Here is a 19995-nt window from a genome sequence, read left to right on the forward strand (position 1 = left end):
AAATGAGTTGGGTGAGGATCCACCTCAGCCACAACACAATAGGAATTAGCTGCATCATAAACAAAATGAATGGATGGATGCATGGATGGATGATGCATTTTTGTGGGTGGATAGATTGATGGATGGATGCCAATCGTGCATATAATTCAGACAACTGTACAAGACACTTAGTACTGTATTTTTAAAATGATTAAGTATCACATTATAACGAGAAATTTTAAAACAGTATTCATTGTAAGGGCGTCTATTTTGAATGATGATGCAAGTGTACCTAATGTTGTGCATTACAGAAAACAACACTTTTGCAGAAAATCAACTTGGATTAGAAGATACCCAAAAGTAGTTACAAAGTACGTCACTCTAAGTGTTACAAAAAAAAAAAAAAAAAAGTTTGTATGATGGTAGCACGAAAAAGTCACCTGTGCATCCCAAAATGTCACACACGCTGATGATGAAGAGTATCCGTGATGAAGACGCGGGTCTGGGCAGCGGATACTGGCCGAGCCTCCTGTAGCCTTTTCTCTTGGGCAGAATCTGCAGCACAGTGAAAAGCACGCTCACGACCGCGCTGGCCGCTGTCACAACTCCGAACAAGAGCGGCTGGAAGGTGACCACCAGCTCGGTGGCCGCGTCCCGATTTGCGCAGCAGAACGTCTCCAGCCGCGGTGACGCCATGACGGAGTCGGCCCGGCTAACTTCGAACCGACACGGGAAGGGAAAGGGGGCAGGAAATCAAAGGAGTCCGCTTAGCCCAATTCTCGAAGTGATCACATGGTAGTGGGAGCGACATCATGTGCTTCCATTTAATCCCCCTGCAGCTGCACTTCAACTATGAAAGCAGCAATGTGCATGCGGGGTGCAACGAGGTAACTTTTAATATAAATAATAATAATGATATTTATTTATAAGTATTCACCAGAGGGACAGGTTTATTCGACAAAGTTTACGCACACTTTTTTTTGTAGTAGTAATATTTTGTAGTTTTTGCGTGCATGCATAAGCGCGTCATTGTTTTGATTTATACATTTAAATAATCTTCGTCATCTTTTCTCTCTTGTGCAACACTGTTCTTTTGTAGATTTAATGTGAGTTGGAGAGTCAATTAGCAACCCACTGCATTAGTGCACCACTATGGAGCTCATTAGTGTGTTATGTGACCTCTTGATAAGAACGATGGCGGAGTCTGTGTTTGGACAAGCTGACCAAGCCAGTCAGGCTCGGCTCTTCCTTTTATGCACGGCTCGTTTCAAAGACTCTGTTTAATGACAAATTGGCAGTGCCAAACAATTTTACTTCACAAGAAAAACTCCAGAGGTTTATTACAATTCCTTAATATTTAGTTTGAAATCAATTAATATTGCAGAATAGAATTCCTTGCAATGATATTTAACTTTTTTAGTGATTGACATTGGTTCAAGGCTCCATCCCAGGGCCCCCATTATTTTTAATTCTCCAAAAATTTAAACTAATGTATTGTAATATTTTTTTCTTTCAAATACAGAGGTTGACTACAATTCCTTACTGTTTTTTTAAATCAATTAATATTGCAGAATAGAATTTCTTGCAATGATATTTAACTTTTTTAGAGTTTGACATTGGTTCAAGGCTCCATCCCACGGCCCCTGTTATTTTTTTGATTCTTGTAAAATTTAAACTAATATAATATTTCTTCTTGTTCTCCTTGTCAATGGTGTCCTAATATGCCTTCCTCAAAACAATGAGTCATTTGACAAATCATGTAACTTTTTTTTTTTGTATTTCCAGGTGTTTTAAAGAAAAAATAGACTACTACAATTGGGTTGGGTTCACCAGACTCCTCCCATCTGTCTCCTACTCCACATTTTTGGTGTCAAATGTCGACCCAACTCCAACCTGCCCAGCCGCCTCCCTCTCATTCGTGGGACCTCCATTGGCTGCGACACACCCACACCACCGAAACCGCCTGCTTCCTGGAGGGCAAATAGCTGCTCTGAACAGGAAATGACATCACAACGCTTTTGTACGTCGAGAACCCAAAACAAAATATGAGAAGCAGATGTGTTTTAGGCGTGTCTTGAAAAGAAGGGTAAAGTGGAGTGTGCAGAAGTGGTTTTAGTGCATGACTCATAGAGAAGAAGAATGTCAGGAGGCCATGAAGAGAGTCAAAGTGGAGCAAGTTTTTTCTTCTCCAATCCTCTGATGAGTGGTGAGTGAGACACAGGAGCTGACTGTGTTTTTACAAGCATGCGATAGGAATGTGTGTGTATTGTCTACACAGATGTTGAAGCAGACTGGAGTCCAATTCATGATGCTGCATCAAATGGTCGCATGCTGACATTGCAAAGGCTCATTGCTCAGGTAACTCAGACTTCAAATAATTAATTTTCAGACTCACGGAGCTTATCAAACATCAACAGGGCTCATCAACTATTATACCAGCAGGCCTGCAATTAGATTTTTCTCCTTTGTGCCAGCGTATTGTCTCTGTTGCTTTGTATTTGAAGCTTTGTGGCACTGTTGTGAGTGGCAGCCTTTTATGTATTATTATGAAAATACAAATTTCCTTAACTTTACAAAGAAGAATTTTCTTAATTTTAAAAGAACAACGATATAATATTGAAAAAAGCGTCATTTTGTTTTAATTATGAGAAAAAAAGTTGCTATATTGCAAAAAATAGAATAAAAAAGTCTAGGATTTTTAACATTGCAAAAGCTGTAACATGAAGTGTTCACAATTTTTGTCATTTTGTGAGAAAATAATTTACAAACCTTTTTGAGAAAATCTCCAATCGTTTGTAAAATGCCAATAATTTTATGAATATGAGAAAATAATTTACAAACCTTTTTGAGAAAATCTCCAATCATTTGTAAAATGCCAATAATTTCATGAATATATTTGTAATTTCACAATAATTATTTTTTTGTAACTGGTGTGTCGTGTCGCTGAACAGGGCGCGTGTGTGAACTTGAGCACGTTGGACCAGGTCTCCCCCCTCCATGGAGCATCTTTACAGGGCCATGAAGGCTGTGTCAAGCTGCTGCTTGAACATGGTGCTAATGTTAGTACAACATCAAATTTCCAATGTGTGTGGTGCTGATTCAGCATTTTCAGCATCCACAAACAGGTACAGTTGAGCTATTAGTCTTAATCTGAGTGGTTGTATTTTGCATTAAAAGGTTAACAGTTCGACGTTGGATGGACAAACAGCGCTGTCGGAAGCGTGCGGCCGGGGTCATGTGACCTGTGTGTCGCTGCTCCTTCGGCACAGAGCGAGGCCTATGGGGAGCAGCGTATCCAACTCTCCAATGCACGTGGCCGCATCAAAGGGTGAGATGTTCCCACACAAGTATGGGGCGCCACAAATTTTACGTCTGCGTCTAAAAACGATGATTTTTCAGGTTACCCAGAATGCATTGAATCTCTCGCCCAGCACGGCGCTGACTTGGATCAGAACATTCATCAGTCTGGCACCCCGCTCCATGTCGCCTGCTCCAGCCAGCAGCTGACTGCTGTGAAGAAACTGCTTGAACTTGGTAAACATCCTCATTGGCTAATTTGCTTAGCTACGGCAGACAATGCATCAGGGCCCTGTGACTAGCACTGAATAAAATTAAAATGTCTTGGCTATGACTTTATGTAAATCTGTATTTATGTGTGTGTGTATTAACACTAACCTAGAAAAAAAGGGGACCCGTGATGGCGCTGTGGGGAACGCCTAAGCCAGTGGGTTTAGTCACCTCTTTCCTACTTTTTGTTTTTATATAACCATATTTTGGAATATGAATTCTATTTTTCCATCTGGAGGGTTGCATTTTATTGTATATTGTTTTCAATTCATTTAATATTTTTTCTTATTATGAAAAGGTAAAACAGATTGGCACCTATTATGGTCACATTTTAACAGAAGCAAAACCACAAAACAAACATCTCACTAAGCCCTCTCTCGCTTCCTAAAGGTGCAAATGTAAACGTGGGCAGGTCCGGCGAGTCCCCCCTGCACATTGCCGCCCGCGCATCCAATCCAGAGATGGTGTCAGTTCTGCTGGAACACGGGGCGGACACCTCCCTACAAAACCCGGAGGGCAAACGTCCTGTGGACTTGGCGGCCTCCGACAGCGCTGTGGAGAGGTTGCTCAGACAAAGTGCAGGTATTACTTTTGAAATTCCTGTGTGAATAAGAGTTAAGTCAAATTTATATTTACTCGTGGGGGGGTCGCCCGCCTCCAGAAGTCCCGAAGTTGATGCAGCTGTGCCGCCTCCACATCAGGACCACTTTAGGCAAACACAGGCTGCATTTCATCAATCACCTCCACCTGCCCACAGTACTCAAAAACTATCTGTTATGGAAAACTTAAGCATTTATTTCATATCCTGAATACAAGTTTTATACGCTTTTTATCCTCACGAGCAAGACATTCCAGCGCATTAGTACTTACTCGTAACCCCTCACACCCCCACCCGTTTTCCTCTGGAAAGGGCTTTCCATTTAATCATCCCCGGCAAAGGGATGTGGCTGCATTTCTCTGCTTTTCCAACAGAGGGAGCGCTCGCATAATCCTTGAGTACAAACATGACTTTGAAAGGATGTTTAATTGAACTACAAAGTCACGTGAAGGTCAACGTCCTCCCCCAATCTCCAGCATGTTGTATTCATGAGCTGGCAGACTTTTTCTCACTTTCATCTCATCTTGTTGATGCTCCAAATAGATTTTTTCCCTCTTCCTAACCAGGCTTTGTGTGAGCCTTTCAAGCTGAATTTACATGTTTTAGACAGCAGCATTTAAGAAGTGCTGTACTTTTATCAAAAACTGAATTTCATGATAAACTTTGATATCATTTTTTTATACTTAGATACGTCGGTTTAATTATTCTTTTTATCTAAAATGTCTCGTATCCCCCAAATTAAAAAAAAAAAAAAAATGACCGCAACATTTATTTCTCATGCCATGAGAATGAAGTCATAGCAGCAGGGTGATATCATGATTAGAGAGGTTCTGGCCTTGTATAGTATTTGCCCTGGCCTTCCCGTGGAACTGTAATATAAGGAGAAAATATTGTATCATAATTTCATTAGGATAAAGTTCCAAAAATGTCCAGCAGAAAAAATAAAAAAGCTGAATTGAATACAAACTGCGCATTATCTATCCATTCGACTGTGTACTTTGTTTCCATGTTATTTTTAACAAATATATGAAACTATGTTTGTGTGGTATCAATTTAGGAAGACTCATTTTTTTTCTTGTGATTATGATGACAATCAAACCACATTCATTCATGCAGAAATGTAAGACATTTTGAAGGCTTCCTCTCACTATACATTTCATCAACTCCATCCAGAACATCCGTCTACTTAAATCCACCACTCATTCATTTTGTATTGATCCCTACTCCCAATCTGGCTGAATGAGTACATTCTGAATGGCCGTAGGTCACGCTAACATTGAGGCAGCTTTGATTTGATGTAAAATCAATGTCATCAAGGGGCTTGTGGCTCTTAATGCTGCCAGCGGAGAGACGCAGCATAGAATTAATAACGGGCGAAGCAATCACGGTGCCATGGATGTGTGGATGAAAGTCACATGGTTGTTTGCATTATTACATGCATCAAGTTGTTGTTTTTTGTGGGTTGTTGTAATCCAAATCAATTTCTTTAAAAAAAAAAAAAAATTGTAGTTGCTTTATTTTATGCACCCTCAAGAGCGTCCAAAGCAACAACACATTCAGGTTTTCCATCTGATAAAGGTTGGCAACAATTTGAAGTGCTCAAACTCAAAAGTAGGTTAGACCAGGCAGTCTCACAGGCCCCCACCACCAAACTTGTAGTAATCAACAGCATTAGCGTGCTCATTATAGCCAGAAATCATTCTACTCATCAGTGGAGCGTGTTTGGACATCACGTTGATAACCAAACCGGGGTGGTTGCTCGTCACGTGCCGTCTTGATTGCTTGGTGTGGGATCTTGTTGCAGATAAGGCAGATTGTCAATAAGCTACAAGGGGCCCGCGCACCCTCGTCCATGCGCTTGCCGCTAATTACTTGTGTATTTTTAGCGGGTCGACGCTGGCTAATTAAAAGCAATGGAGACCGAGATCTCCCGCGGCTCTGGCTCTACCAAATTTTCAATTAGACACATGCTAAGATGGAGGTTTTTTTTGTGTTTTTTTTAGGTGAAAACTGAAACAAAATACTGTGATGGGTAGTAACAAAATACAAATATTGCAATATTGTGGTCAAGTAGATTATTTAAGTATCTGCACAGTCTGGTGGGTTCTGGCATGTGTGAAATGTGTGGTCGGTTGTACAGAGCTTCATTTCTGCGTCAACAAGAATTGGCGTGGCCTGGTCTTAAAATTAATTTCACGCTTCAAATACGTATGAGTTTGACATCTCATGATGTTTCTGCAATTTTGGAAGTTAACTTTTATTACATTGGCTATAAACGTATTATTTGGGCACCATCTTGTTGCAAAGACTTGTGTTTATTTTCCTTATCTGCCATAGAGTATCAAATAAAATGTATTGTACATACATATGGTCACAAAAATACTTTTTTTTCCACCATATTTTTTGCAATAAATATCCTTTTCTGGCTTCACAAAATATCCTGCAAAATTGTTTAAAAAAGTCTTTGTTCTTTGTTGAGGGGCATCACAAAATGAGCCCGTCAATTTGGCGAAGGAAGGTCTTTTTTTGGGGGGGGGGGGGGGGGGTTCTTTGTAGACGTACAGTGGTCAAGATAGTTGCTGGGATGATGACAACAGGAAGACACAGTACAGGTTGAGCACTAACAGAATCAGGACCAAGTAGACTAGAATCTTCTGGACCCACAAACACTTGTTGATGCTCTGCTGCAGCTGGGAGTTGGAGGTCATCAATCGCATCAGCTGGTGGGAGAAGAAAAACAGACTTAGGCCACTTGGCTTTTACACACAATATAGAAGAAGTTTTCAACGGAAACAGCGCTAAACAGAGATAGAGTAAAAGGTTACATGAAAAGATGATTTCCATTCACATAATTTCCTATTGGGAAAAATAACTGCAAAAAAAGTTGCGAGATTATTATTGGGAAATCCTGAACCGAGTTTGGGTGGCGTCACACTCTGACCCAAAGACCCTTAACTGTATAAAAACAAGTAATGCCTGTTAGTAGAGCAAAGAGTTGGCGAGCATTTAGCTTAGCGTTGCATTGTGGCAGAAATAGCATTGCCAAATTGTCTTGCATGTAGGTTAATTATAAGTGAGCTTATCAGAGCTTCCACTCTGCCCTGATATTGATGAGCAAAATCAATTTGGGAGATCTCCAAAAAGACGTTTGGAGGGAGTCAGCCACGCTGTCTCGTTCTTCCGCAGGCTAAGCTAAAGTCCAATGAGGGAAAATGGGGAACTGAAACGTTCAGCGTCTTTGCAGGAAAGCATTAAAAAAAAAAAAAAAAACTTCAATCAGTCCATACTTACTAAGCTGTCATCCGGTGCCAGGTAGCCTATCTGTGCAACATGCTATGAAAATACAAACAGACATTGCACCGTGACCGTAGCCAGGAAGCAGACTTTAGCAACATATTAAAAGTATGCCTTGGCTCTCTTTATGTTGTACTAGTATATAATTGTAATTACCGTCATGTTTATATCCTTGCTGCTTCCGACATCGCCCGCCTCCCACTGAGGGCTCGCTGCGGGTTTGACACTTTCCAGAACATGGCAGCGTAACCTTGAGAGAAAAAAAAAAAACTCAAACGAGACCATCAAGGAAATCTCCAAACCAATAGTAGGGCTACAAACAGTACCTGTGCTCCATGATTTTAGTTTTTTGTACTTCCTTCCAGAACTGCCCAAGTTCTTGCGATCCTACGTTGTCCATCTCAGCGGCCATCACCAGGAAGCGATCCTGGGGGGACGCCTGAGACCCTGGACAAAATAAAAATGAAAGCAAACCTTTTAAAGCGTGAAGAAGCAGCGGATGTCTTTTCATGCTCCTTTGGGCCTGTCAGTCAAAACAAGACAAGCTTTTCTTGATGATGTCTGGCATCATGGGACTTGTCCTCACTTAAGCTCAAGTCATGTTCATGGAACAGAAATGTCAGGCACTTTGGAAGGCCAACCCATGAGAATGTTTGGAAGCATTTAGTAAGATCCAGTAAACTTGGAACGGTACCTCCATGTAGGGACACCACAATATCGATTGAGGCGCCGGGTTCACAGATGCTGCTGCTCGGCTTCACCCTGTACTTCTCTGGTGCTGTGGTCCGAACCTGTTGAGGAACAGCCAGCGTTCTCATATCACTGAATTGTTAGCGCCCCATTAGGAGGAAAAATAGCACTTTATAGTATTATGTTGTATAAAAACATACTTTGATAACAGCTTCAGAGTTCTAGCTATATTTACAATTTTCACTTTTGGCGGGTGGAACTCATCCTCCGTGATAATCGGGGGTTCACTGCAATTCGTTTTAGCTTGAATGATCTGCTAGAAGCAAGCGCTCACCTTGAAGGCCAAAGGGTTTTTGGTCACATTGCTCAGGATAATGAGGCTTTTCTTCTCTGTATCTCCGCAACCAAAACTGAGCTCTTCAGCAGGGCTGCAAGAGGAAAAAAAAAACGCCTGTTGTCTGTTTTGGGACTCATTCTAGAATTTAATCTAGGTCATGCTGACATACAACAAAGTAGAGCCCATTAAGCACTTTTATATTATGCCAGCATTGTCGTATTACCGCCATCATACTTTCATTTAATTGTATCGTCACAACAACATACATGTGCACGCTCACATGGCTTTTTCTTTGACTTTTAATGACCTTTTTCCAAACATAGGTGCAGCCTCATTGAGTTGAGAGAAGGTGAAAGGTGACCTCATTCATAATTTTGCCAGAAGAGTGACAGTTGAGAATGTTGCCTGTTAAGTTTAAGTTGCAAATCTAAACAAACTTGATTACGCAATTAAAAAGTGTCCGACCTTACAGGTTCTACGTTCATTTTTGTGGTTTGGGTAAGCAGTGATGTCATTTGTAACATTCTGCCCCTTGGTCACATTCCACCAGCTCATTCAAACAGGGGCTCACTCTGCGGCTCATCTTCAGCTCTTCTAGACGCCCTTACAGCAATTACACAATTACCTGCTAGAAACAGGAAAGAGCTCATTTGGGAAAATCTGTAACGAGACGCCCACTCCGTCGTTATCTTATCAACCCACAAACAATGCTATAAAACACTTAGGGCACCTTGCAGCCGTGGGGGCAAATACATTCTCTTCCTCTTATCAAGTGAGCTAATGGAGGAATTGCTGTGCGTTTTCATCTTTTTCATGACCATGTGTGTTATTTGCCCACAGCACTCAAAGTGAATCTCAAAGTTGAGTGACGCTTGGGCGAAAGAGGCGATCAAAGAATCCCTGCCCTCTTCTCTCCGGGGGAAGCATTAAAAAGTAAGTAACACAGCTCGCAAACATTGGAGCATTTAAGGCTGGCTGCAATATGTTTATTGGCCTGATTCGTAGCCTTGAGCTGTCAACATCCTCACTTCAAAGCGGCTACGTACTCGGAAACAGATCATGATGGCAAGCTCTGACTAATACTTGCTCGTTTGTACCGATACCTGGTATTGATACTCGTCCATCCCTAAACAAATATTTTAATCAATATGAGCAACTTTCTGGGTTTTTTTGCAAGTAGCTTCTCTCGAGTGTGTTATTGCAGTGTCTTGCTTAGAGTGGCAGGAAGTGTAGGCGCTCTCAACCAAGACAGTTAGTTATTTCACGAGGAAAATATTTTGATCAAACTGCTACACGTGATCCTATTGAACCATTCCTAGACTTTTGTTTGGGAAAGAAAAATCAAGCTCCATTGACAATTGCGAGATTACAGGAAGTATGTATTTCTCCTCCAATAGTAGCCAGGTGTGTGTTTACTAAATTGAAGAAGGGGACAAGTTTGGACGTCAAATTTTCTGACTGCAAGATGCCGTATCAAAGTGACAATTGCGACAATATCCTGCTTCATTGGGTTGAGTATAACAGCAACAGATGGATGATTTTTTTTTTTACGGCTGCCTTGTAGCAATAAATCCACTTAATAGCTTTCCACATAAGTCTTCCGTCACTCCAGATTTTTCTTCCAAGCTTGAATTCTTTTTAGGTCAGCGTTGAACTATGGAATGGTCCATACTACCATTTTTTCCCTCAAGTTGGAAAAATATTTGATGAGATTGTGGTGGAAAAATGTGTTAATTGAGGGCCATGAGTACCTGATGTCCAACAGGGTGCCTTTAAATGTGGTCACGGGTTTCCTGGCTCCTTTGATGCGGTTGTCAACCTTCTCGCTGGTGTCTTCCAGGAAATTCACCTGCAGAGAAAATGGACTCTTAATTAAAAAGTACACACGGAAAAGCAACGACCTGGTGGCATTGGTGAACTCTGGACTCAGCATGCCGTGACTGAAGGGGAATAATTGCACAAAAGATATCATTTTCTTGGAAACCCCCCTTGAAGGTCCCAAACTTGTACTCATTTGAAGCAAGTAAAGTTCAACTAGCAGCATGTCCATTCGAGAATGCAGAACTAAGATAACCCACAGACTTGTGACTTGGAAAAGGCAAAAGTGGAGCATGTACGCACACTTTGGCCTAAATCATCCCACCGCAAGATCATGACAGGATGTTGATTTTGACGATGTTTGCATAAAATGACGGAAAGAAAAAGCAGATGGGAGGTGGGCTTTGTTGGTCATGGAGAGGGGAGGGGCGTGGTTATTGCGCTCACGTGGTTGGGATGCGTAAGCAAAGGTGAGCGGACTTTGCATGTGATGGGAAAGTGAGTGACTCATAGGGGAAGTGTGTGTGTGTGCGTGATTCGAGCAACATGCAAGCTTGAGATGACCACTTTCGCAAGAATGAAGACATTGAGATAAGCAGCTGCTAAGAATAAAACTCAATTTATTCGTCGTTATCATTTTTAAGTGCAAACATGGAACATTCCAAAAATTAAAAAGTAGATTCAATGTTAACACATGGCTTCATTAGTAAATCAATTTTACAGTCTAAAAATCAAAATACATCAGTATTAAGATGATCAAAGGCACTGCTACTACAGTATTTGTAAAACCGATACAAATGTTTGTTCGGATCATAAAAAAAGGCAAATCAAAATCCTAATTAAGATTAACAATGGCAATGAATACGATGATTGGCATATTTTGATTGCTTGAAATGTTATCAGACGAATGAAGTGCAGCTAATGCGACTTGTGCGGTTGTACATTTTGAGGAGGAAAGAAAATTTGATTGGTGCTCATCATTGTGTTGTTTGTAGGCTTTCTCTTCAAGGCACTTGGGTTGACTTGGTCTACTGTTTTAAAACAGTAACTCATTTAGTACTTTTACGGAGTATTTGAGGGTAAAAATATTGTGGCTATCGTTGGGTAGGAGTGCTGGTTGGTGGGCGACAGGAGTGCATTTTGGCGATTGTCTAAAAAAATAAAATAAAAACCAGGCTAACAATTCTGTAGCCTTCGTTCCTTCATAAAAACAAAAAGTCATTCATGTTGTCAGGTCCTTGAAAGGTTGAAATGTAGAGGGTCAAATAGAAATCTCGCATCCGGGACGGACTCAAAAGTGAGCCCGCTCACATGAGCAGCCGGCGGAAATCTTGTGCAGTGTGAACGCCGTAAGTGGGTGCAGTAATCCTACGCTGCATCACCACCTCCAGCCCTTGTTTCAAAAAAGAGAAAGAGGCAATTAGCTTCCGAGTCATCGAGTATCGTGACGTCGGGATCCCACGCGATCTTGTCTGGAAGGGGGGGACAGATGGTGGGCGAGAGCTGGCTCCATTAGGCAGGCTGGTTGGTATGTGAAAGCATAGGACAACCACGGCAGACGCTTTTTTTCCTCAATGCTTCGACTTTCCACCAACACTGTTGTAAAACTTCCTCTTGGTTACAATGAATGATTTGAATAGCAAGGGGAAATAAGCACCAGTGGGAAATAGACTTTCAGAGTTCAGGGTCATCGTGGAGTTGGACTTTGGATTTATTTTCAAAAAGCTTTAAACTGGTCTTGGTTTTGTTGACTTGTTCCCAACCTGCTTTGGTTTTAGTCTTGACTCTGTCTCAACCAAAGTCTTAGTCCTGCCTTTGTCTCTCAAAGGGTTGGTCTTAACTCAGTCTAAATATCTCAAAGTAGTATTCTTGACTATATTTGTTGAAGTCTTAGTTTTAATTCTTAACCCCTCAAAGCTTTGGTCTTGACTTGGCCCATCAAGGTGTTGGTTCTTGAATCCATCTTTATGCTTCAAGATGTTTCTCAGCTTTGTCTCAAGACCTGAACACTTTGGTCTTGCCACCTCAAAGTCTTGGTCTTAATCCTATGTCAATGCCTCAAAGTGTTTGTCCTAACTTTGACTCAAGCTCTCAAAACCGTGGTGTTGACTTTGTCAGCCCACTTTTTCCAGCACAAATAAAGTATAATTAACTTTTAAACAACATTATTAACTGATTTGCATGTCTCGGCTTAATCTGTTCTGCATGGTCAATGTGGTATTACTATATAATGAATTCTTTTATTCATGTGGAATTCAAAGCTTGTGGGTTTTGCCGTTTTCAGCGGTTACGTTTTCAGTTGAGTGTAAGTGGTGTTGGCAGCCAACAGGAGTAGTATAAATGTAGGTCAAGCCAAACTTGATAGGGCCCTCAACATGGAGGCGCATTAAATAACCCCAACTAGAAGATCAAAAGGCTGTCTGATAGTGATGAACTTTCTGCCGGGCATTGATTTCATGCAGGCTTATTTTGCACACGGGGTAACCAAATAGATTGTGAGTGAGCTGCAACAACGGTAAAGTAGAGTGAGAGGGAGTTGGACAGAAGATGTGGATGTATTCCCTCTAGCAAGTGTCTTTAAAGGACGTCCAGTTATGTGGGCGGTCTTCCAGTATTACATCACACTTGACTTAGCCCATACAAAGACGGATGTGAGATGGCGACAGACACTTTGACATCATTGCAATTGAAGATGCTGAAAGTCACCTTCATGAGTGGGAGCTTCCAAATTTGAATATTGAAGCAAGCTCCACAGAGAGTCTGTACACACTGTAATCCTGGACTTACTTTTTGAATGTATTAGAGAACAACAACGGTCTAGCATTTTTGTAATGAATCATTAAGATTAACTAATATACTGTATTTCATCAACTAGTGACCACGTCTGTTATAGTAGACGAGATACAGCCTATGAACAGCATTCATTCAACAGTTGTCATTCAACAGCTGAGCCCATTTGAACTCAGTTGCTAACCAAAACAGCATCACCTACCATGGCAGCCATTTTGTAAATCAGTTCGGATTGAGTAACCTTCACCCTAAACAGCTGCTATTTGTGGAAAGATGGTAGATGAAAGGGGGAGCGATACCTTTTTGGGCTTGGCCACAACCTCAGAGTTGAAGCTGGACTCGAGGCCATCTTTGCTCTCCGGCTCGCTCTCTTTGCTCTCGATCTCTTTGCTCTCGATCTCGTCCTCGCTAACGATGGGTCCGTTGTCGCTGATGGGCGTCTGGAAGTCGTCGTCGGGGAGAGGAGGGTAGCTGTACTTGAACAGGTCCTGAAATGGGCCCAGAGAGCTTATGTCAACATGGGAGGGTGTTTTGAAGGCACACGGTCCATCAAGTATTTAATAAATCTACGCAAACTAATTTAGATACAATAGATAAAAATGATCACAGGAGGAAACCATATATATTTTGTCGCTCCACGTACATTTCCTCCCATGTGCGGCGGTAGGTACTCTGGGTTAATGTACGACTGGAGTTCAGATCTGGATGCAAATTTAAGCTTGCTGATGGCCTCTGGACCCAACCACGTTTTCACAATCTTCCACGCGGCTACATAACGGAGAGAGCAAGAGAGGCGGGTTTAGGGACAGGAACGAGATTTGAACGTTACCAACACACTGGGGGTGACTCTTACCGTTCATGATCCAAGGCATCTCCACAATAATCATCATGGCTGAAATCACACAAGAAGTTGTTTTTAGCTCAATACAAAAAAATGGACAAACGCAAAAATGTTTTGGCTCATTGTTTTACTTACAGAGCAACTTGGGATAATAAATTTTGAAGCAATTGACAACATACTTCACAAAGTCCATGTCCTGCAACAAAGTGATACTTTTAAGCGTCAGTGCATTTCTATTTAGTATGATAAACATTCCTTTTGCATTGTTGGCAATGTTGCGCTATTAAGTCATGTGTGCACACCTAAAACCCATAGCTCGTGTATAATCAGATAAAAGTCATTTGTGTGCCGAGAAAAACTTTCTCAGTATTGTTGCATTAAAAACGACTTTTTTGTTCTAATAATAATAATGTAATAATTATTTTTTATTTTATGTTTGTGTGGGGAATTTACCATTAATTTGTTAAATGTCAGACTTTTTCTTATGTTTTCAGAATGGGTATAAAATATAATTACTGTAGGTCTATTCTTTATTTACAAAAATAAATTATTGTCACTCTGTAGTTGGGATAACATACACCTCCTTTTTTGGTGAACATTTTTGCAGAAAGACTGCTTCATATTTGTCTTCATCTTTTGACACCATAAAGAGGACGCGCATTTTATCGATTAATTACAAAAATAATTGGCGGAATAATAGACTTGGCTGCGAGCCCCAAGGAATCCGTGATGGATATTCAGCGTAGCGTTTCACGCTGACTGCAATCATCACGACAAAAGATTTATCAATAGAGGCGACCTGAAGGGGCTCAAATAATTGGCAGGCGTCCTCATTGCTATGCAGTGGACGCTCGCGCGCTCCTCGGCCTTAACAAGATCATACTGAACAGTGGTACTCTGGCTCCCGCTGAGGCTTGGCTTCCCAACCAGATTTTCTAAACTCTTCATTTTGTATGCACCCTCTATAGCTGTTTTTTTTTTCCTCTCTCTTTCTCTTTCTATGCATCTCGCTGGTTTAGGCCCGAAACTCGTTTGTACGCTGGAGAGCTGTGTGAGGGTGCTCACGTCTGTGACACGGCGCGTTCCAGGATTAGAAAGCCCCTTGAATTGACCAACGGGATTTAAAGGTTATTTTAATCTCCAAAGAGTAAAACCACTGAAGAGCGTCAGTCCCTGCGAGTGGAGCTGATGAGGACTTCACAGCAGCTTAATGGCTTTTTTCCCCCCTCACATTCTGAATAAAATCTAGATGACAAAGAAAACTTACTATATTGCCCAGGCCAGAGTCTGACATGTCAAAAACAACTGTCATGGGCATCCCAGGTTCTTTCTTGACATTTCGCTCCAGCCAGAAAGCCACGTACTTTTTCTTGTCAATGATTGATTTTGCATCCTTCACATGCAGCTTTACCTTAAACCACACTGGGGAGATGTAAGCAGACATTTTCAGTGATTTGCATGCAATAGAATATCTTTTTGTTATCCCAACAAAAGGGTGAAAGGAAACAGCTCAAGTTTCCGACATACAAAGCTTGTTGCCCTCTCTGTCGTATCCATGGAGGAACACCGCCCCGGTCTCAAACATCCACCTGGGAATGGAACTCTCCGAGAGATCTGAGGGAGAAAAACAAGCCTGTTAAGACGATGACTTCACAAATGTGGCTCGTATTTGGGAAGCTCAACACATCACCTGAACCTCAAACTGTGGCGAGGCTAAGAACTAAAACAAGTCTGGCAAGTTGGCTTCATTACAATCACAAAGAGCTATGATTGGATTTCAAAAGAAAATAATAAATGACCTCTGACACAGATTTATAATCACATTCCCCTAAAACAAATGACCGACAAATTTTATTTGCTGGATTAAAGACTACCCCAAAGCAAAGAAACCCCACAGGGTATTTAGACAGTGAGGTTTGTTGTTAGAAGCGGACTATTCATGACATTTAGCACACAATGGAACTCTTGTGTATGGGTGTCCGAGAAGAAGCAGGAAAGGCACTGATCTGACAACCGACGTCAACAGCTCCATTGACAGGAAGCGTTGAAACCCACCCGACCCCGACCCGGTCCCCTCACCGTTCACGCCGTACTCTTTCCTCCAGTGGAAACTCTCATCAATCATTTTCAAGGCGTCGTCCACCACGTAAAGTCGCCACATCAGGTAGCCCTCCACCAGGGAGTTGTCCTTCTGTAGTCTGTCCACATCTCTTTGGTCATATTTGTCTGATGAATCTGACATTTAAATGGACATCTTTTTTTTTTAACTCTAATGATCTGATCAACAAACATCAAATATGTAGCATGCATTAGTGACTCCCATTGTACTGTAAGGAGATTGGAAAATTATGTACCTAGTGTATAACAAGTTAATACATATCGTGAAAGGCAAAACAATAAAATGCTCTTCCGCAACTAATTATGTTCCTCAGTTTAATATAGGGAAACAGTCTAAAGCACAGTGAAATCTTCCAATCAAAGGGGACCTTTGATTTTTAATAGTGTATTATGATTGTGTTGTGGTTAAAGGGTTTTAAGATCTAAGACTTTATTTGTGTTCAGAATTACATCACAGCTAGTATAAATGTGGATGAAATAAAGTAAACGTGTGTGACTGATTTAGCTGGTTCTCTAAAGCTTATCTGGACCCTTCGTGATGATATCATCATGGCGTTGTGTCATGTTTTTCACAGTAGTTAACATGTAATAACTGGTTTGTATGCATGTATAACCAAAAGTGAAACACCATCACTCGCTTACCTTTGAGGAATTCATTCTTAAATCTCTCTCTCGTCTGCTCAATTTTCTCCTCAATGTCCTGCCACATGAGAGTTTATGGAAGTTTACACACGCGTTCAAAAAGAAAAACAACATAAATGAATTGAATAATGCGATCCAGATTCACATTTTAATGTTGGAATACCTGATCTCCAAGGTTTTGTTCTGTTTCAGCCATGGCCAACTGTCACCGGCGCGTTTCCTTCCCTCTGACAGTTGCTGGTTAGCTCGTTCGCTACCTCGCTGCAGTTGGGGTGAATCACTGTAAAGTGGGAAACTGACGCCCGATCGAAGCCATTTTGGCTCGGATCGTTGGCCACTCCTCTCCGCTTTGTTGTTGTTTTACGACAGGACAAAGGGTGGAAGGAGGGCGGATGCAGTTGTGTTCGAGATAAAATATGGTTTTAAAAAGGCGTGAAAGCAATCGATTATGTGATCCGGACGTTTTTACCAGATCACGGAGGGTAAACCAGTTAGCCTAAGCCGGTGACCGCACCGATGTTGACAAAACGAAACTCCCACAATGCGCTTTGCCTGACATGACGCACATTTCCGGGTTGGCGGGTGATTTCGAGTGACACGAACCCGATCGAAAATCAGTTTCACGCCTTTACAAGTGTAAACACTATATTGTTAATTCAGTGATTACATCACAAATGCATCGAGTCGTTTAAAGGCACAATGAAGGGCGTCACTTCGAACCAACTCTCGTTCTGCGGTAAGATCATCACATTTGATCACGCCTTAAGTGACAACCGAGTGACAAGCGAGTTGACATTCCGTAGCTTTTCCTTCCAACCGGATCAAGAAGCGTTCCTGCAGACATCGCAAGGAGCGGCTGTCATTAGCCACAAAAGCGCAGCACGCGTGGACGACGTCATAAGATCTAAAAGCGTCCTATGTTTTCAGAGGAGGACCACCGCGCCGTGCGTCCTTGTGGCAAAAAAGAATAAAAAGGCGGACTTTTTTCTTTATAAACTTTTCACTGTGAGTGGCACAAACCAACTGGAGCCCTGCGTTGAGTTCTCACTCCCTTATAAACCGAATGGGGACGTTTCCATCCTCCAGGGGCCTACTGTGCTTTGGATGCATGCTGATGCTGTGTTTCATGCACCAAGTGATTCAGGAGGGGTCATACGGGTGCCCCTCCAACTGTCCCACTGTCTTATCGGTGAGCTCCCCCTGCATAAGAAACAAGTGTTCATACTGGGACAACAACAGTGCTCCTCTCAGAAGACTGTAGCCTATTTTCTTGGGAGCGGTCGCACCTTGGACGGCGCTGTGATTTTACCTCCCACTTATATCAGCATCACTAGGTGCATCTCTGTGCTGTCAGCCCAGCAAACAGACGACGTGCTGCGGTGCACTGTGGTTGCAGCCACTGCCAATCAGCAACTGGTTTATTTGGAGAACGGCGTGGTGGAAGACACTTGCGCACTCCCGTTTCAAAGACCTGAAGAGATACAAGTGGTCGACACTGGAAGAAATGGAGTCATCTTTGTTGTATCTTTCGACCAGGGCCACGTGTGTGCAGTGTGGAAGGATACATTTGAAGTACGTATGAGCAGCATGTGACCTTATCTTAATTAGGGTGGCCAGTGAAGATGGATTCCTCCCACTTTCCAAAAACATTCCTGTTATATTCATGGAAGACTAGATTCCAGCTCACTTGCGGCCCTAATTAGGACAAGTGCTTTAAAAAAAAAAAAAAGACTAACGGCTAATCACATTGCCCATTTCTCAGCATTATCACACAGTTTGACTTTTCTTTTGCAGGTAGCCGCCCAGTGGTCAGATGTTATCTCTGTGCACGTGGATGACTATCTTGGATGCGGTACCGAGCAAATATTGTTAATTTTTAAGGATGACTGTGCATCGGGGCAGCCGCTAGAACGTTTCATCATTACCGACCTCTGCGGGATCTCCTTTTCTGTAAGGAAAACCAACTCAGTCAATGATACTTAATTTCTAAAATGTCCTTTTTTTCAGTCCAGTAGGGTTGAATGATTTTAAAAAAAACATCTAATAGCAATTTGTATGGCAGATATTGTGATTTTGATTTGATTCCGTTTTCTTCAAAGCACATGATTATAGTAATGTCACCTAACCTGATTTTTCAACAATAGCAAAATGTTGCAATTTTAGAGAGGCGAGCACAGTGGGCAAAGAGCAAACACCTCCCCTCTCCCGGAGAACCAAATGCTCACAATTCAAGCTTTGGAGTCCAGACTGCAGGTGACATCTAAAATCACTGCAGAAGTTGCATGACCACATCACATTTTCTCAATCCTGACCCATGTCTTTTGACTTCCTCTGTCATGTGACTGTCATCTGTCTCTTAGAGTGGACTGAGCGAGCTGCAAGAGCTTCAAGGAGAAGTGAGAGTTAAGGAGAGAGTTGTGCAGCAGTCGGTGCGCGCGCTCACTGATGCAGTCCATAATCGAGAGCCAAATCTCACTCGGCCTGAGCAGGTACAAGCGAATATTTATCTTATCTTCAATCAGTGAGGTTGGAATCCCTTTCAACCTCTCCTCCCGAGGATTCACACCGACACTCGTCACTCATAACTTGTCACTGATAAGTTGGATCCTACACAAAGAGCAGCGTTTGTGATGAAGTAATAAACAAAGCAAATTGCCACCAAGTTCTGTAGCGCACCACTTGAGCAACATTTCTTGCTTAAACACAAGGGTCACCATTTCTGAACCGTATTTGTCTTCTGTAGACATCCAAACTCCAAACCGCCATTGCTTGTCAGGGCTGTCACACACTTGCCATTAGTCATTATCGTCTTTCTTTCCAGGAAGGCCTTGTCTGTCTTTTGGAAAGTGATGACGAGTCAAAGGAAGAGGCCACCGATGACAAGACCCAAGTCATGCCGGCGGTGCCCCGCAGACCTCAAGTTGACAGGCTGTGGCATCGCGTCGTCGACGGACGAATAGTCGTGGGAGTGATACTTGCCACCGACAGCTTAGTGTAATTTGATTTTGTTGTTGGAGAGCTGTTAATTTAAATGTATTGATTATTAAGACTTCATTTTTGTTGAATGACAACACACTGTTAACAACCAGAGTGTAGTTAGATGAAGTGTAATTCTTACTTGTTGATTATCTGCAGTCTTAGGTGAATTTGAGCCAAATGCAGGTGGTTGCCATGGCAACACTTTTTTTTTTTTCCTTCCTCGTCTGCAATAACCTGACTTTTGTGGGAGCAATCTGCTATCTCCCACCACCTGTTCCAGCACATGTAGAGAAAAACTATTGCCTCAGGAGTCATTGCAATTTCTGATGTATTCTCACCATC

At 42.0% G+C, this 19995-nt stretch overlaps 4 protein-coding genes across 12 annotated transcripts in view; 2 read left to right on the forward strand and 2 right to left on the reverse strand.

Annotated features, from left to right (window-relative positions):
* Window positions 1-823, reverse strand: part of gpr143 (G protein-coupled receptor 143) — a 5665-nt gene extending 4842 nt beyond the window's left edge. Inside the window, exon 1 of the mRNA XM_088383546.1 lies at window positions 420-823. Coding sequence (XP_088239672.1) covers window positions 420-675 — 256 coding nt within the window. The 5' untranslated portion in view covers window positions 676-823. The remainder of the gene's footprint in view (window positions 1-419) is intronic.
* LOC148394281 (ankyrin repeat and SOCS box protein 9-like) lies at window positions 487-16527 on the forward strand. 3 transcript variants are annotated; one of them, XR_015859977.1, is made up of 9 exons: window positions 487-866; window positions 1765-2185; window positions 2258-2337; window positions 2931-3038; window positions 3157-3307; window positions 3379-3513; window positions 3937-4128; window positions 9306-9398; window positions 14934-16527. XR_015859977.1 is itself a non-coding variant. In XM_088383548.1 (8 exons), exons 2-8 carry the CDS (start codon window positions 2119-2121, stop codon window positions 9332-9334), a joined length of 762 nt encoding a protein of 253 aa, XP_088239674.1. In that variant the 5' UTR covers window positions 487-866; window positions 1765-2118; the 3' UTR covers window positions 9335-16527. The 3 variants fall into 3 exon arrangements, 2 of the variants coding, with proteins under 2 accessions (XP_088239674.1, XP_088239673.1); XM_088383548.1 differs by having other exon boundaries at window positions 9306-16527; XM_088383547.1 differs by lacking the exons at window positions 9306-9398; window positions 14934-16527 and adding an exon at window positions 4208-6585 and having other exon boundaries at window positions 488-866.
* On the reverse strand, window positions 6680-17231 carry mospd2 (motile sperm domain containing 2). 2 transcript variants are annotated; one of them, XM_088383536.1, is made up of 16 exons: window positions 16838-17231; window positions 16675-16732; window positions 15994-16149; window positions 15442-15528; window positions 15182-15336; window positions 14050-14110; window positions 13927-13965; window positions 13717-13841; window positions 13373-13561; window positions 10217-10314; window positions 8463-8556; window positions 8133-8229; window positions 7765-7885; window positions 7595-7688; window positions 7436-7477; window positions 6680-6864 (listed from the first exon to the last, which is right to left on the reverse strand). In XM_088383536.1, the coding sequence occupies exons 1-16, from the start codon at window positions 16868-16870 to the stop codon at window positions 6712-6714; spliced, it is 1602 nt and encodes a 533-aa protein (XP_088239662.1). In that variant the 5' UTR covers window positions 16871-17231; the 3' UTR covers window positions 6680-6711. The 2 variants fall into 2 exon arrangements, with proteins under 2 accessions (XP_088239662.1, XP_088239663.1); XM_088383537.1 differs by lacking the exon at window positions 7436-7477.
* Window positions 16971-19995, forward strand: part of gpm6bb (glycoprotein M6Bb) — a 50621-nt gene continuing 47596 nt past the window's right edge. For 2 of the 6 annotated variants that reach the window (XR_015859974.1, XR_015859975.1), the window contains exons 1-5: window positions 16971-18246; window positions 18469-18624; window positions 18838-18927; window positions 19035-19163; window positions 19496-19668. Coding sequence is in view for 3 of the 6 variants with exons in the window: in XM_088383532.1 (XP_088239658.1) it covers window positions 17374-18246; window positions 18469-18624; window positions 18838-18927; window positions 19035-19163; window positions 19496-19668 (1421 nt within the window). In the remaining 3 variants the exon portion in view is untranslated. The remainder of the gene's footprint in view (window positions 18247-18468; window positions 18625-18837; window positions 18928-19034; window positions 19164-19495; window positions 19669-19995) is intronic. The other 4 variants (XR_015859976.1, XM_088383532.1, XM_088383533.1 and 1 more) reach the window with 3 other exon arrangements.

This window comes from Syngnathus floridae, chromosome 8 (assembly GCF_059516105.1).
Source record: "Syngnathus floridae isolate MCC-2025c chromosome 8, RoL_Sflo_1.0, whole genome shotgun sequence".
Taxonomy (NCBI): Eukaryota; Metazoa; Chordata; class Actinopteri; order Syngnathiformes; family Syngnathidae; genus Syngnathus; species Syngnathus floridae.

What these genes read in the sequence shown, in the direction of transcription:
- LOC148394281 (XM_088383547.1), top strand. Translation starts at nt 2,119, where the DNA reads ATGTCAGGAGGCCATGAAGAGAGTCAAAGTGGAGCAAGTTTTTTCTTC. An exon ending in CTCCAATCCTCTGATGAGTG is followed by an intron (nt 2,186 to 2,257) that starts GTGAGTGAGACA and finishes TTGTCTACACAG; the next exon opens with ATGTTGAAGCAGACTGGAGT. An exon ending in GAAGAAACTGCTTGAACTTG is followed by an intron (nt 3,514 to 3,936) that starts GTAAACATCCTC and finishes CGCTTCCTAAAG; the next exon opens with GTGCAAATGTAAACGTGGGC.
- mospd2 (XM_088383536.1), bottom strand. Translation starts at nt 16,870, where the DNA reads ATGGCTGAAACAGAACAAAACCTTGGAGATCAG. An exon ending in TTATTATCCCAAGTTGCTCT is followed by an intron (nt 13,966 to 14,049) that starts GTAAGTAAAACA and finishes GTGTGATTTCAG; the next exon opens with CCATGATGATTATTGTGGAG. An exon ending in TGTGGTGTCCCTACATGGAG is followed by an intron (nt 7,886 to 8,132) that starts GTACCGTTCCAA and finishes TATTTTGTCCAG; the next exon opens with GGTCTCAGGCGTCCCCCCAG.